Source organism: Piliocolobus tephrosceles, chromosome 14, assembly GCF_002776525.5.
Source record: "Piliocolobus tephrosceles isolate RC106 chromosome 14, ASM277652v3, whole genome shotgun sequence".
Taxonomy (NCBI): Eukaryota; Metazoa; Chordata; class Mammalia; order Primates; family Cercopithecidae; genus Piliocolobus; species Piliocolobus tephrosceles.
In genome coordinates, this window is record NC_045447.1 from 75735846 (window position 1) to 75747903 (window position 12058).

The following is a 12058-nucleotide window of genomic DNA, read 5'->3' on the forward strand; positions in this document are numbered from 1 at the left end:
TCCTTCCTTCCTTCCTTCCTTCCTTCCTTCCTTCCTTCCTTCCTTCCCAGTCCTATCAATCAGACAAGAATTCTGCTGTGAACAAAAATCAGCATTTGCTCCCACAACTCTCTGTCCTTGGAGAGCACAGTGTGCTCAGAAGAGCAGCACTGCTAGCAAAGGGAGCCCGTAGCTCTGGGAGGCAGGCTGACTTCACACCCAAGTCTTCATCTGTCACTGTTGACCATTTGGCATGTAGCACTCTGACCTCAGTTTCTTTGTGTGCAAAATGGGGGTGATGGCGTGGAGAACATACACATTTTTTAAAATTCTCACCTATTTTCTGTGGGTAACATTTTAAAAAGTTATTTTATTTTTAAATTTTCATTTGTTTAAAGTTTAAATTTTTGTTTCTTTTTTTAGTATTTAATTTTTGCCTTCAGCTTCTGCAGACATACACATTTTGAATGGGACTGATACATCTATTACTCATTTCCCTTCCCTTTCTGCATGGGGTACTGGGAACATTAAATAACAGTCTACGATTGAGTCAGCATTGCTCACCGGAATGTTAGTCATTGCATATGCCCTGAAAGTGGCGCCTTCCAGGACCGTTGAGATGAGGATGGCCAGCCCCTAACAACCATCTGCATCCAGGGCCTGGGAGATCCGACCCTGAGACTGCCAGGAATGGTGTCACATTAAAAGTGCCTCATTCTTTTGGGGCTAATCAGGCCCTTGACTCAATATTTGGTGATACTAAGAAATTATAAAAAGTGATGATTGGTTTTCATGCTCATATATGAGGTGTGCCTTCCTCAAACCTTGTTAAGATGTTGACACATTACCCATTTAAAGGGGGAAAGAAAAGGGGAAAGAAAGGAAAAAATTGAAGTTCATTGTTTTAGGTGTGACCACTGTGTTTGTAGTTATTTACTTATTTTTTTGAGATGGGATCTCACTCTGTTACCCGGGTTGGAGGGCAGTGGCGCCATCTCAGCTTACTGCAATCTCTACTCACAGACTAAAGTGATCCTTCCATGTCAGCCTCCCCAGTAGCTGGTACTACAGATGCATGCTACCGCACCAGGCTAATTTTTTTTGTTCTTTTAGTGGAGACACTGTTCCACCATGTTGCCCAGGCTGGTCTTGAACTCCTGAGCTCAAATGATCTGCGCACATCGGCTTCCCAAAGTGCTAGGATTACAGACAAGAGCCACTGCACCCAGCCTGTAGTTATATTTTTAAAAACAATACTTATCTTTGAAGGCTGCATATTGACATTTGAACTGATGATAGGATGTTTGAAGTTTGCTTCAAAATATAGTTCAGCATGAAAGTGGTTAGTGAGGAATATAATTGGAAACAAGATTGACCATAAACCAAATTGTTACAGCTGGCTGACACCCACATGGTGGTTCCTTTTATTCTTGTCTGTATTTTGGTATAGTTTGGAAATTTTTCATAATAACAAAAGGCTATTTTCTTTTTTTTTTTTTTTTTTTTTGTTTTTTTGAGACGGAGTCTCGCTCTGTCCCCCAGGCTGGAGTGCAGTGGCCAGATCTCAGCTCACTGCAAGCTCCGCCTCCCGGGTTCACGCCATTCTCCTGCCTCAGCCTGCCGAGTAGCTGGGGCTACAGGTGCCCGCCACCTCGCCCGGCTAGTTTTTTGTATTTTTTAGTAGGGACAGGGTTTCACCATGTTAGCCAGGATAGTCTCGATCTCCTGACCCAGTGATCTGCCCGTCACGGCCTCCCAAAGTGCTGGGATTACAGGCTTGAGCCACCGCCCCCGGCCCAAAAGGCTATTTTCAATGCGTGATCCTGAGTAAGGGTATAGAAAGCTCCATCTCTGGGTAGGAGTGGTTGAGCTGTAGTGCACAAACTGGATGCTGTTGCTTTGATTGTTTTGATTGTTCAAGACCTTTTGACTCTGGCAGAGCTCCTTGATGAGCTTCTCTCAGTGTCTGGACAGTGACCACGTGTCACATGCTGGTGAAGCCCTGGCCAGGGCCCAATAAATACTGAATGAGTAAATGAAAGCCAGAAGACCTAACTGTGATCCTTTTCTTCTTATCTTTGCAAGCGGAGCCCAGGGAGAATATGCTGGACTGGCCACTATCCGAGCCTACTTAGACCAGAAAGGAGAGGGGCACAGAACGGTGAGTATGGCAGGAGGTGGCGCTTGTTCACCATGGGGCACAGAAGTCCTAGCTCTCAGGGTTCCTTTGTGGGACACTCCCTACAAGCCTTCTTGGAAGCAGATGAGGGAACATATAGTCAAGAAACAAATTTTTGTGAACTAGCCATTATGATCCTTGCTTCCAAGACATCCCACTTGACCATTTTGAGGGAAAACATTCAGAGATAAAAGACTTTTGCTCAAACCCAGAATGCAAACGTCAGCCAGTTGGCTGTGGAACTGCTCTCTAGGGAGCAGAGGGAGGAAGAGGGCAGGAATGTTGCCATTGCAAGCATCCTCTCCTTGGCTCAGCCCTGGCCCTGGGCCTAGATGAAGGGCAGAGACCACGCTTTTATTTCTTCAGTAACCCCTGTTGTGCTGAAGCCCAGTTCTGGTCATACGTATGCTCAAAAAATATTTGTTGAATAAATAAATTCTCCATTAGATGATTCTCAACTTCAAGCACCTAAAAAGGCATAAAGCAGAGTTCACAGTCCTGCTTCATTGTTTGCTTTGGATATGAGAACCTGGTCTCCAGGATCCCAACCGCCTCTTGGGGATCACTGTGGGGACCAGCAGGTACTAATGGAAACCACTCGCCCCCCAGGGGCAGTGCCTATAGCAGTGACCTAACTTAGGCCTCAGCTTGTGCCAGAGGAGGCCTGTGTTCCTGGTTCCTTCATTTTGATGGCCAGTGCTATGCTAGAGTTTCTACTGAGCTGTTGAGTGGGAGTCCTTAGTAGGAGCATCGCCTAGGAGCTGAGACCAGGGCAAAAGCATCTACTGGTACCAGCAAGTTGGAGACAAAGTGTGTAGGGTGGTGCTGGCTGCCTGAGTAAGTAGGGTGGAGTGGTAGTGGCCCGGTCTTAGTCCATTTCTGGTTTTATTACCACTGGAAGGTTACTTATGGCTAGTTGTCTGGAATTGGCAATAAAGAATGCTGAAAGTGTTTCACTTCCCTGTCATAACAGGGGGAAAGAAGCAACATTTTTTTCTCTCCTTCCCTTGCGTAGGTCATCCTGATTCCACAGGTGTGTCTTTCCAGGCCTTCATCTTGACTGGGGAATAGAATTTTTTTAGACAGAGTCTCGCCCTGTCCTCAGGCTGGAGTGCAATGGCCCAATCTTGGCTCACTGCAATCTCTGCCTCCTGGGTTCAAGCGATTCTCTTGCCTCAGCCTCCTGAGTAACTGGGATTACAGGCACATGCCAACACACCCGGCTCATTTTTGTGTTTTTAGTAGAAACAGGGTTTCACCATGTTGGTCAGGCTAGTCTCGAACTCCTGACCTTGGATGTTCCACCTGCCTCGACCTCCCAAAGTGCTGGGATTATAGACGTGAGCCACTGTGCCTGGCCCTTTTTTTCCCCATAGCTCCCTGCAGCCTTGAACTCCTGGGCTCAAGGAAGCCTCCCAAAGTGTTAGGGAGACCAGGATTACAGGCATGACCCTCTGCACCTGGCCCTAGAATTCATGTCTAAAGATCTTTGAAAAACAGACCATTTATGAATTGAATAAATGATTAAACCCTGGTTATGGTCAAGGACTGCTTGCCAGTGCAGAGAGAAGTGAAGTGGCCAACGAGACAGACACAGACCCTGAAATTCCCCCACAGTTTGTTCATTTGTCGTTCTGAATTCTCAGCTTTCTAAGGAATGATTTGTTTAGAACTATAATTGCTCTTGGGACCTGAGAGTCTCGGCACTGTCACTGAATCAGAAAGGAAACTTTTGAGCTCCCGGTGTCCAGCCAGTAAAACAATGCAAGATTCTCTTTTGTCTGTTTTTCCCTCACGGCTTCCATGTGCCAAGGTCGTCCCTGGAGTTCCTCTTCATTAGCATCTTTCACCATGAGGTGCCCAGGAACCTGGGGATGCTGGAAAGGGGCAGCCTGTCCTGTGTGACATCGCCACCCCACTCCTCCACTGCTTAGTGGACAGGCTGCAGAAAGCGGTGTTTGGAGAAGGCAGGTGACTAGCTAATGGCAAAGGGCCAGCTAAAATCCAGATTCTTTCCATGCAGTGATGCTTCCCACCCCTCGCCATTTCCCAAATTCCCCAGCCTGACACCAGGAAGTAGCTGTGAATGTCCAGGAGCTGGGGACCAAACTGGAAAGGCCAAGGAGAAAGAATGAAGGGCCTTTGGGTTTGGCCTGGACGGGGTTCTTCCGTGACTCATGGATTCTTTCTGGTTCCTATTCCCTCTCTTTGTGTTTTCCTGTCCTCCTTCCCTTCTCCACCCATTGTATGTGATGTTTCTCCTGGCCCCATTGCCCATCCTGCCATCAGCAAAGTGTCATGAGAGGCCATTTCATTCTGCAGGAGGGAGGGAGGCTGGGTGCTGCGCTTCAGGGAGAGGGGGAAAGGGAGAGGCAGGGAAGCCCCCCCAGCCACTGAACTGGTAGAAATACAAAGCTCATAACCCTGGAAATGTTGGCATCCTTCTGGATCAGAAATTTTAATTAGCTCGGGCATGGTAGCTCATGCCTGTAATCCCAGCACATTGGGAGGCTGAGACGGGTAGATCATGTAATGTCAGGAGTTCAAGACCAGCCTGGCCAACATACTGAAACCCTGTCTCTACTAAAAACACAAAAATTAGCCAGGCATGGTGGTGCATGCCTGTAATTCTAGCTACTGGGGAGGCTGAGGCAGGAGAATCACTTGAATCCAGGAGGCAGAGGTTGCTGTGAGCTGAGATCACGCCACGGCACTCCAGCCTGGGCAAGAGAGTGAGACTCCCTCTCAAAAAAATTTTTTTTTAATTTAAAGCCAACTTTCTTAGCTAGAGAAGAAAATGACTTAGTATTCACTAATCAGGGAAGATTTTTTTCACATCACTGATGTCTGAGGCAGCTGCTCTCACACAATAGATTCTAATGGAATCCAGCAAAATATATCCTTCTTTTTTGAAAGGGAGTATGGGGAAATCATGTGCTGCAGAAGTGCCTGGGCTCCTGATGGGTCTTTTCCTTTCAAATTGCTTTTTGAAGTTATTTTCACATTTTCTCTTAGGTTAAATTTCAGAGGTTCCTAAAATGGAATGCCTAACTTCTTGATTTATGAGTTTACTTTGGCAGAATACAAATTTATTTAACACACACTTATATGGCAATTACCATGTGCCAGGCATGACCTTTAACACTTTATAATTAATATTTCAATTTGTTAGTCAAATACTAACTTATTCAGCAGACCTCCTTATGAAAAAATAAAAACTCTAAAGAAAAACAATTAAGTTTGCTGTGGGAAAGCATTGATCAAAGGAAACAAATTATATGTTTATGTACATCACCAAAGAAAGCTCAAAACCTGTATAGGAATATTTTTTTCTTCCCAGCTGCCTGAGACAAAGTAGTGGCCTTTGGTTGTTAGATTTTGTGGTAAGACATCAGTTTCCCTTGCATAGGAGAACTCCTTAATCCTTCGCTCACTCAACAAGTCTAAGGATGACCTATGCCTGTTCTATGCCATGCACCCTGGGGAGTCTAGAAAACATAGCACCCCCCTAAATGGGCATCAGTGCACCAAAAGCTGGATTTGCTTTGGATAAACCAAAGCTTCAAATCTGGGTCCTGTTACTTCCATATCCCTCACAACAATACAATATTTTTTTCCCCCAAGACAGAGTCTCGCTCTGTCGCCCAGGCTGGAGTGCAGTGGCATGATCTTGGCTTACTGCAACCTCTGCCTTCTGGGTTCAAGTGATTCTCATGCCTCAGCCTCCCGAGTATGTGGGACTATAGGCATGCACCACCATGCCTGGCTAATTTTTGTGTTTTTAGTAGAGGAGGAGTTTCACCATGTTGGCTAGGCTGGTCTTGAACTCCTGGCCTCAAGTGAACCGCCTGCCTCAGCCTCCCAAAGTGCTGAGATTACAGGCTTGAGCCACCTCACCCAGCCAACACTACAATTTTAAACTGAGGAAAAAATTAACATTATAAAGAATAATTAAAGTCCTCTAAATCCTCATAGAAAACCAGAAATGTCTGACAGAAACATATAAATGAGTCCTTGACAAAGCCACTGAGACTTCTCTTTCCATCACTCCTTGTACCAGGATGTGTATTAGTTTCCTATGGCTGCTATGATAAATTTCTACATACTTAGTGGCTTAAAACAACACACATTAATTTTCTTATCGTTGCAGAGGCCAGGTGTCAGAAGGTTTCACTGGGCTAAAGTCAAAGTGTTGGTAGGGCTGATTCCTTCTGGGGGAGACAGGGAATAATCTGTTTCCTTGCCTTTCCTGGTGTCTGCAGGCCCCCTGCGTTCCTTGGCTCGAGCTTCCTGCTTCTGTCAGCACATCTCCTGCTCCCTCTGTGGTCCCATCTCCCTCTGCTTCCCTCTGATGAGGACACTTAAGAATATATCTAGGGCCCAGCCCAAAATCCAGAATAATTTTTCCATCTCAAGATCTTTCCTTACCCTAATCCCATCTTCAAGTCCCCCTTGCCATATAAAGAAACACCCACAGGTTCCGAGGATTAGGACAGGGATGTCTTTGGGAGCCTGTTATTCAGTGTGCCAGAGGGTGGTTGACTTTTTTTTTTTTTTTCTGAGACGGAGTCTCACTCTGTCACCCAGGCTGGAGTGCTGTGGCCAGATCTCAGCTCGCTGCAAGCTCCGCCTCCCGGGTTCACGCCATTCTCCTGCCTCAGCCTCCCAGCAGCTGGGACTACAGGCGCCGCCACCTCGCCCGGCTAGTTTTTTGTAGTTTTTAGTAGAGACGGGGTTTCACCGTGTTAGCCAGGATGGTCTCGATCTCCTGACCTCGTGATCCGCCCGTCTCAGCCTCCCAAAGTGCTGGGATTACAGGCTTGAGCCACCGCGCCCGGCGGTGGTTGACTTTTTTACATGTTTGTGTTTCAACAGAACTCACCTGGTATGAATTCTTCATTTTTGTTTTCTATGAATATTTTATATTTATTTTTCATATTCACCTTTCTCCTTCTTATCAATATTCTACCCTGAAGGGATCCTTTCATCCAGCGATCCTTTTGTAGACTAACAATACCTGTGAGAGAGGACAGTGCCTCCAGCTTGGGTCCTGAGAAATTAAAGAAAAAAATTAACTACAAAAGGGAAGCATCCAAACAAGAAAACGATTTCAGGACAATGTGACACAACCAGTACGAGACCAAGAGCCATTCTAAAGGGGCACAAACCTGATAGTAGAAGAGTGTAAAGTAGTCCATGTTTGCCTTTGGCTAACATTTTCTTTTTGTACACGTGTATTTTTCTTAAGTAGACTCCTTTGCTGTTTTTGAGGAAAGAGCTGGAAGCTAAGATTTAACTTCGCAGCCTATTTTTAATAATGCCCAACCATTTATCTTCAAAGGTGTTGCAATATTGGCTGTGGGATAAAATATAGGAGGATGATTTTCAGGGTAATCATGGCTTCTCCTTGATGCTTTTTGTTGGGAAAAACCTTGTGACTTACTTTCCCACTGGGATACATCATCATCAGTTCTGCGAGAGCCTGCATCCACATGGTGGTTTGGAGGAAATGAAGGATGATTTGAGTCTGAGAATTCGAGCATTGCACCTACTGTCCAGCTTCCATAAAAATTCAGTGCAGCTGTCAGCTCTAACTTAGGCTCAGCTCTTGAGGCACTTTCCCTTGATTTCCTGAACCTGAAGGCACATCCTCTTCTCCATGTTTCTGCTGCATCTCTGGACTCTAAACAGTCACTCATAGGCCACCATTGTTAGTGAGTCAGTTGTGTGAACCCAGGGCAGGGGCTGATCATTTTTATATTTATTTATGTCTGAGACAGAGTGTCGCTCTGTTGCCCAGGCTGGAGTGCAATGGCATGATCATGGCTCACTGCAACCTCCGCCTACCAGGTTCAAGCAATTCTCCTGTCTCAGCCTCCTGAGTAGGCGTGTGTCACCATGCCTGGCTAATTTTTGTATTTTTAATAGAGACAGCGTTTCACTATGTTGACCAGGCTGGTCTTGAACTCCTGACCTCAGTCTCCCAAAGTGTTGGGATTACAGGCGTGAGCCACCATGCCCGGCCAGGTTGATCTTTTTTTTTTTTTTTTTTAAATACGGAGTTTCACTCTTGTCCAGGCTGGAGTGCAATGGCGCGATCTCGGCTCACTGCAACCTACACCTCCTGGTTTAAACCAATTCTCCTGCCTCAGTCTCTCAAGTAACTGGGATTACAGACGCCTACCACCACACCCAGCTATTTTTTGTATTTTTGCTAGAGACAGGGTTTCACCATGTTGGCTAGGCTGGTCTCGAACTCCTGACCTCAGGTGATCCACCCACATCGGCCTCCCAAAGTGCTAGGATTACATGCATGAGCCACCGCACCTGGCTTGGTTGATCATTTTTAATGCTTACTTTATGGTTCTTATAGAAACTAATAATTTATTACAGAGTAAGCATCCAATAAATATTGATATAATTGGTGTATTGATACTGGGAGGCCTTGGAATTACATCTATCATTATCATCTCTCCTGGATAAGCCAAGTAGAGCACTGAAGCTGTAATGTGGACACTGAGTCCTTGAGTTTAACTTCCAATCTCATGTTCTTCTAAGGTGCTTTCTGTGTACCCTAACTGAGACAAGGTTAGAATAAGCCCAGGCCTATTTTTAGTGTATTGGGATAAGGGAAGAGTTTATTGATTTCCTGAGCGTCTTTAGGCAACAATATTTAGGGATTCAAATGGAAACTTTTTTTTGGACATTGTTTTGCAATGACAAATAATTAAATTGTAGCAGATTTTAAAGCACTAGTGTTCAGCTTAAATAAAAACAGGTGGTTTCTAATTTGTGCTACAGGCATGTTGTAGTACTTTTCTCTCATTATTCACAGTCTGATGATGATTTTTCTCTTTCTTTGCTTCCTTTCTATTCCGCAGGTTTGCCTCATTCCGAAATCAGCACATGGGACCAACCCAGCAAGTGCCCACATGGCAGGCATGAAGATTCAGCCTGTGGAGGTGGATAAATATGGGAATATTGATGCAGTTCACCTCAAGGCCATGGTACTTGTCTTCTCCTTAGTAGATGGGAGAGGCCAGGGTGGGGAGCGGTGGTGGGGATCAGGGACTTGATGGATTATGTAAACGTCTTCTCTTGCATTCTAATGAAAAGTCTGTAGTTCCTCCTTTGACCAGAGTCTACTCTACCCCTCCCACCACCAACGGGGAGTTCTCTAATTCCAGCTTGTGTAAAAAACGGAATGAATTATTCATGGTGGTAGTAAGAGTACTCCTTGCGAGACCTGCCTGCCTCTTTCTGCCCAATCTTCCCTCTCCTTCTCCCCTTCCCCACTTAATAATCAAAATGGCAGTCACACACTTACTGTTTGTGTCAGGAACTGTAATACAAATGTCAACTTTGCAAATATCCATGACTGTGCCCACCCCAGCGTGCTGAATTCCAGGCAGCATACAGCTTGGTTTCCACCCAACCCCCACTCTCAACCTCCCAACCTCCAGGAAGAAGTTGCTTAGCAACCATATCTGCTTCCCACCAGCGGACTGGCGGCTGCATCTTAAGAGGGAAGGAAATCAGTCGAATAGCAATGTGATTTTGATGGTGGTGTTATTAGGCATAGAGACTGGGAACTCTGTGCAGTTGCCTTCTGAAGGAAGCTGAAAATCCACAACGCTGCACCTCTCTTCGATCCACCCCTACCCTTCCATTGCCCCATAAAGTTTTTTTCCAACAAGTGTTCCGGGCCAGTAGTTGAAAGTATTAAGTCCCTCCATTATGGTAATATAGGACATGACTTCCCTGGCCACCCCCATGTTTTCAAACATGCCTGCTCTGATATGCTGGCCAGGAAAATAAACAGGGACATGACTTTTATATATGCTTGCCTTCTGTAAAAGGAAAGAATGAAGGAGACTTTTATTTAAGCAGAAATACTCCTTGTAGGAATTCTTTTTTTTTTTTTTCATTCCTTTTCTTTATCTTTTTGTTTGTTTGTTTTGAGATGGAGTCTCACCCTGTCGCCCAGGCTGGAGTGCAGTGGCGTGATCTCGGCTCATTGCCACCTCCGCCTCCTGGGTTCAAGTGATTCTCCTGCCTCAGCCTCCTGAGTAGCTGGGACTACAGGCGCCCGCCACCACGCCCAGCTAAGTTTTTGTATTTTTAGTAGAGACCAGGGTTTCACTGTGTTGGCCAGGATGGTCTCAATCTCCTGACCTCGTGATCCGCCCGCCTCGGCCTCCCAAAGTCCTGAGATTACAGGCGTGAGCTACTGTGCCTGGCCTCTGTTCTTTATCTTTTTAAATGACAATAGTTGTACATAGTCATGAGATACATAGTGATGTTTCTGTACATAAAATGTGTAGAGATCAGATCATGGTAATCAGCATATCCATCATCTCAAACATGTATCATTTCTTTGGGTTGAGGGAACGTTCAATATCCTCCTCCTAACTATTTGAAATTATATATTGTTAAAGATAGTCATCCTGCAGTGGTTTAGAACTCTACAACTTACTCCTCGTATCTAGCTGTAATTTGGGAACTAACTTCAACAGAAGGCAAGGGAAAGGAATGGATATGAGAAGATGAGCAGAGAGATTAACTGTGAGAATGGACATGCCTAGAACCACAAACATCTGAAATCATTATTGAGATGACTTGAACCAAGGGAAAACCACCCTAGAGAACTGGGCCCAAAATATCCAAAAATCTTGTGAAAAGCCCTTTTCATCTGGACCATAGAGACCTAGCCTGAAAAGATCTTATTATTTCTTTTTTTTTTTTTTTTTTTTTGACCTGGAGTCTCACTCTGTGGCCTAAGCTGGAGTGCAGTGGTGTGATCTTGGCTCACTGCAACCTCCACCTCCCCGGTTCAAGCAAGTGTCCCTGCCTCAGCCTCCCAAGTAGTTGGGATTACAGGCACCCGCCACCATGCCTGGCTAATTTTTGTATTTTTAGTAGAGACGGAGTTTCACCATGTTGGCCAGGCTGGTTTCGAACTCCTGACCTCAGGTGATCTGCCCACCTCAGCCTCCCAAAGTGCTGGGATTACGGGCTTGAGCCACCACACCCAGCCAGAATCTTATTATTTCTTTGGAATGATTTGTGAAGGGAGTAATGGCTGTGGTTTTTTTATTGCTGTCATTGTACTTTGAGACAGTTCCAGGAATGTAAAGACCAAGACTTCATCTTTCTTCATCCTTTAAAATAAAAGGCGAGGATTTGGCCAAGAAAGAAACATATCCTCCCTCCATGTCCTTCTCTACCCCTTTTCTTTCACAGGTGGATAAGCACAAGGAGAACCTAGCAGCCATCATGATTACATACCCATCCACCAATGGGGTGTTTGAAGAGAACATCAGTGATGTGTGTGACCTCATCCATCAACATGGAGGACAGGTCTACCTAGACGGGGCAAATATGAATGCTCAGGTGGGAACTGGAGAGGCCTGCCCTTAGTTCCCACTGAGAAAAAGGATAAGTGAAAAAAAAAAAATTCTGACTTCTTGAGAGGCTTCCTGCCTGAGGGAACTCAGACCCACGACCTGACCACTGGTGGTTGTTGATCTCTCATGGCCTTGGCAAGTCATTTATCCTGGCATCAGCTTTATCAGCTGTGAAACGGGGGCTCAAAGGGCCCAATCCTGATTACTTGGGGGACAGAGGGTCTATGTATTGTGAACCTCTGAAGAAATGCTGTTGGGAGCCCCTGCAGGAGAGGAGTGATACAGTCTTTTTGTGACTCTTATTGGTGTTTGCTTTTTTCCTCTTTCTCTCTCTCTCCTTCCTTCCTTCCTTCCTTCCTTCCTTCCTTCCTTCCTTCCTTCCTTCCTTCCTTCCCTCCCTCCCTCTTCTTTCCTTCCTTCCTTCCTTCCTTCCTTCCTTCCTTCCTTCCTTCCTTCTCTCTCTCTCTCTCTCTCTTTCTTTCTTTCTTTCTTT

General features: G+C 45.4%; 1 protein-coding gene and 1 non-coding gene across 3 annotated transcripts in view; both read left to right on the plus strand.

Moving 5' to 3' along the window:
- GLDC (glycine decarboxylase) overlaps positions 1-12058 on the plus strand; it is a 117363-nt gene that overhangs the window by 81213 nt on the left and 24092 nt on the right. For both annotated transcript variants that reach the window (XM_023213151.2, XM_023213152.1), the window contains exons 16-18: positions 2065-2140; positions 9040-9165; positions 11402-11551. In XM_023213151.2, coding sequence (XP_023068919.1) covers positions 2065-2140; positions 9040-9165; positions 11402-11551 — 352 coding nt within the window. The remainder of the gene's footprint in view (positions 1-2064; positions 2141-9039; positions 9166-11401; positions 11552-12058) is intronic.
- Positions 736-837, plus strand: LOC111543458. Its single transcript, XR_002731878.1, has one exon. It is a non-coding gene; the product is annotated as a small nucleolar RNA U13 (small nucleolar RNA).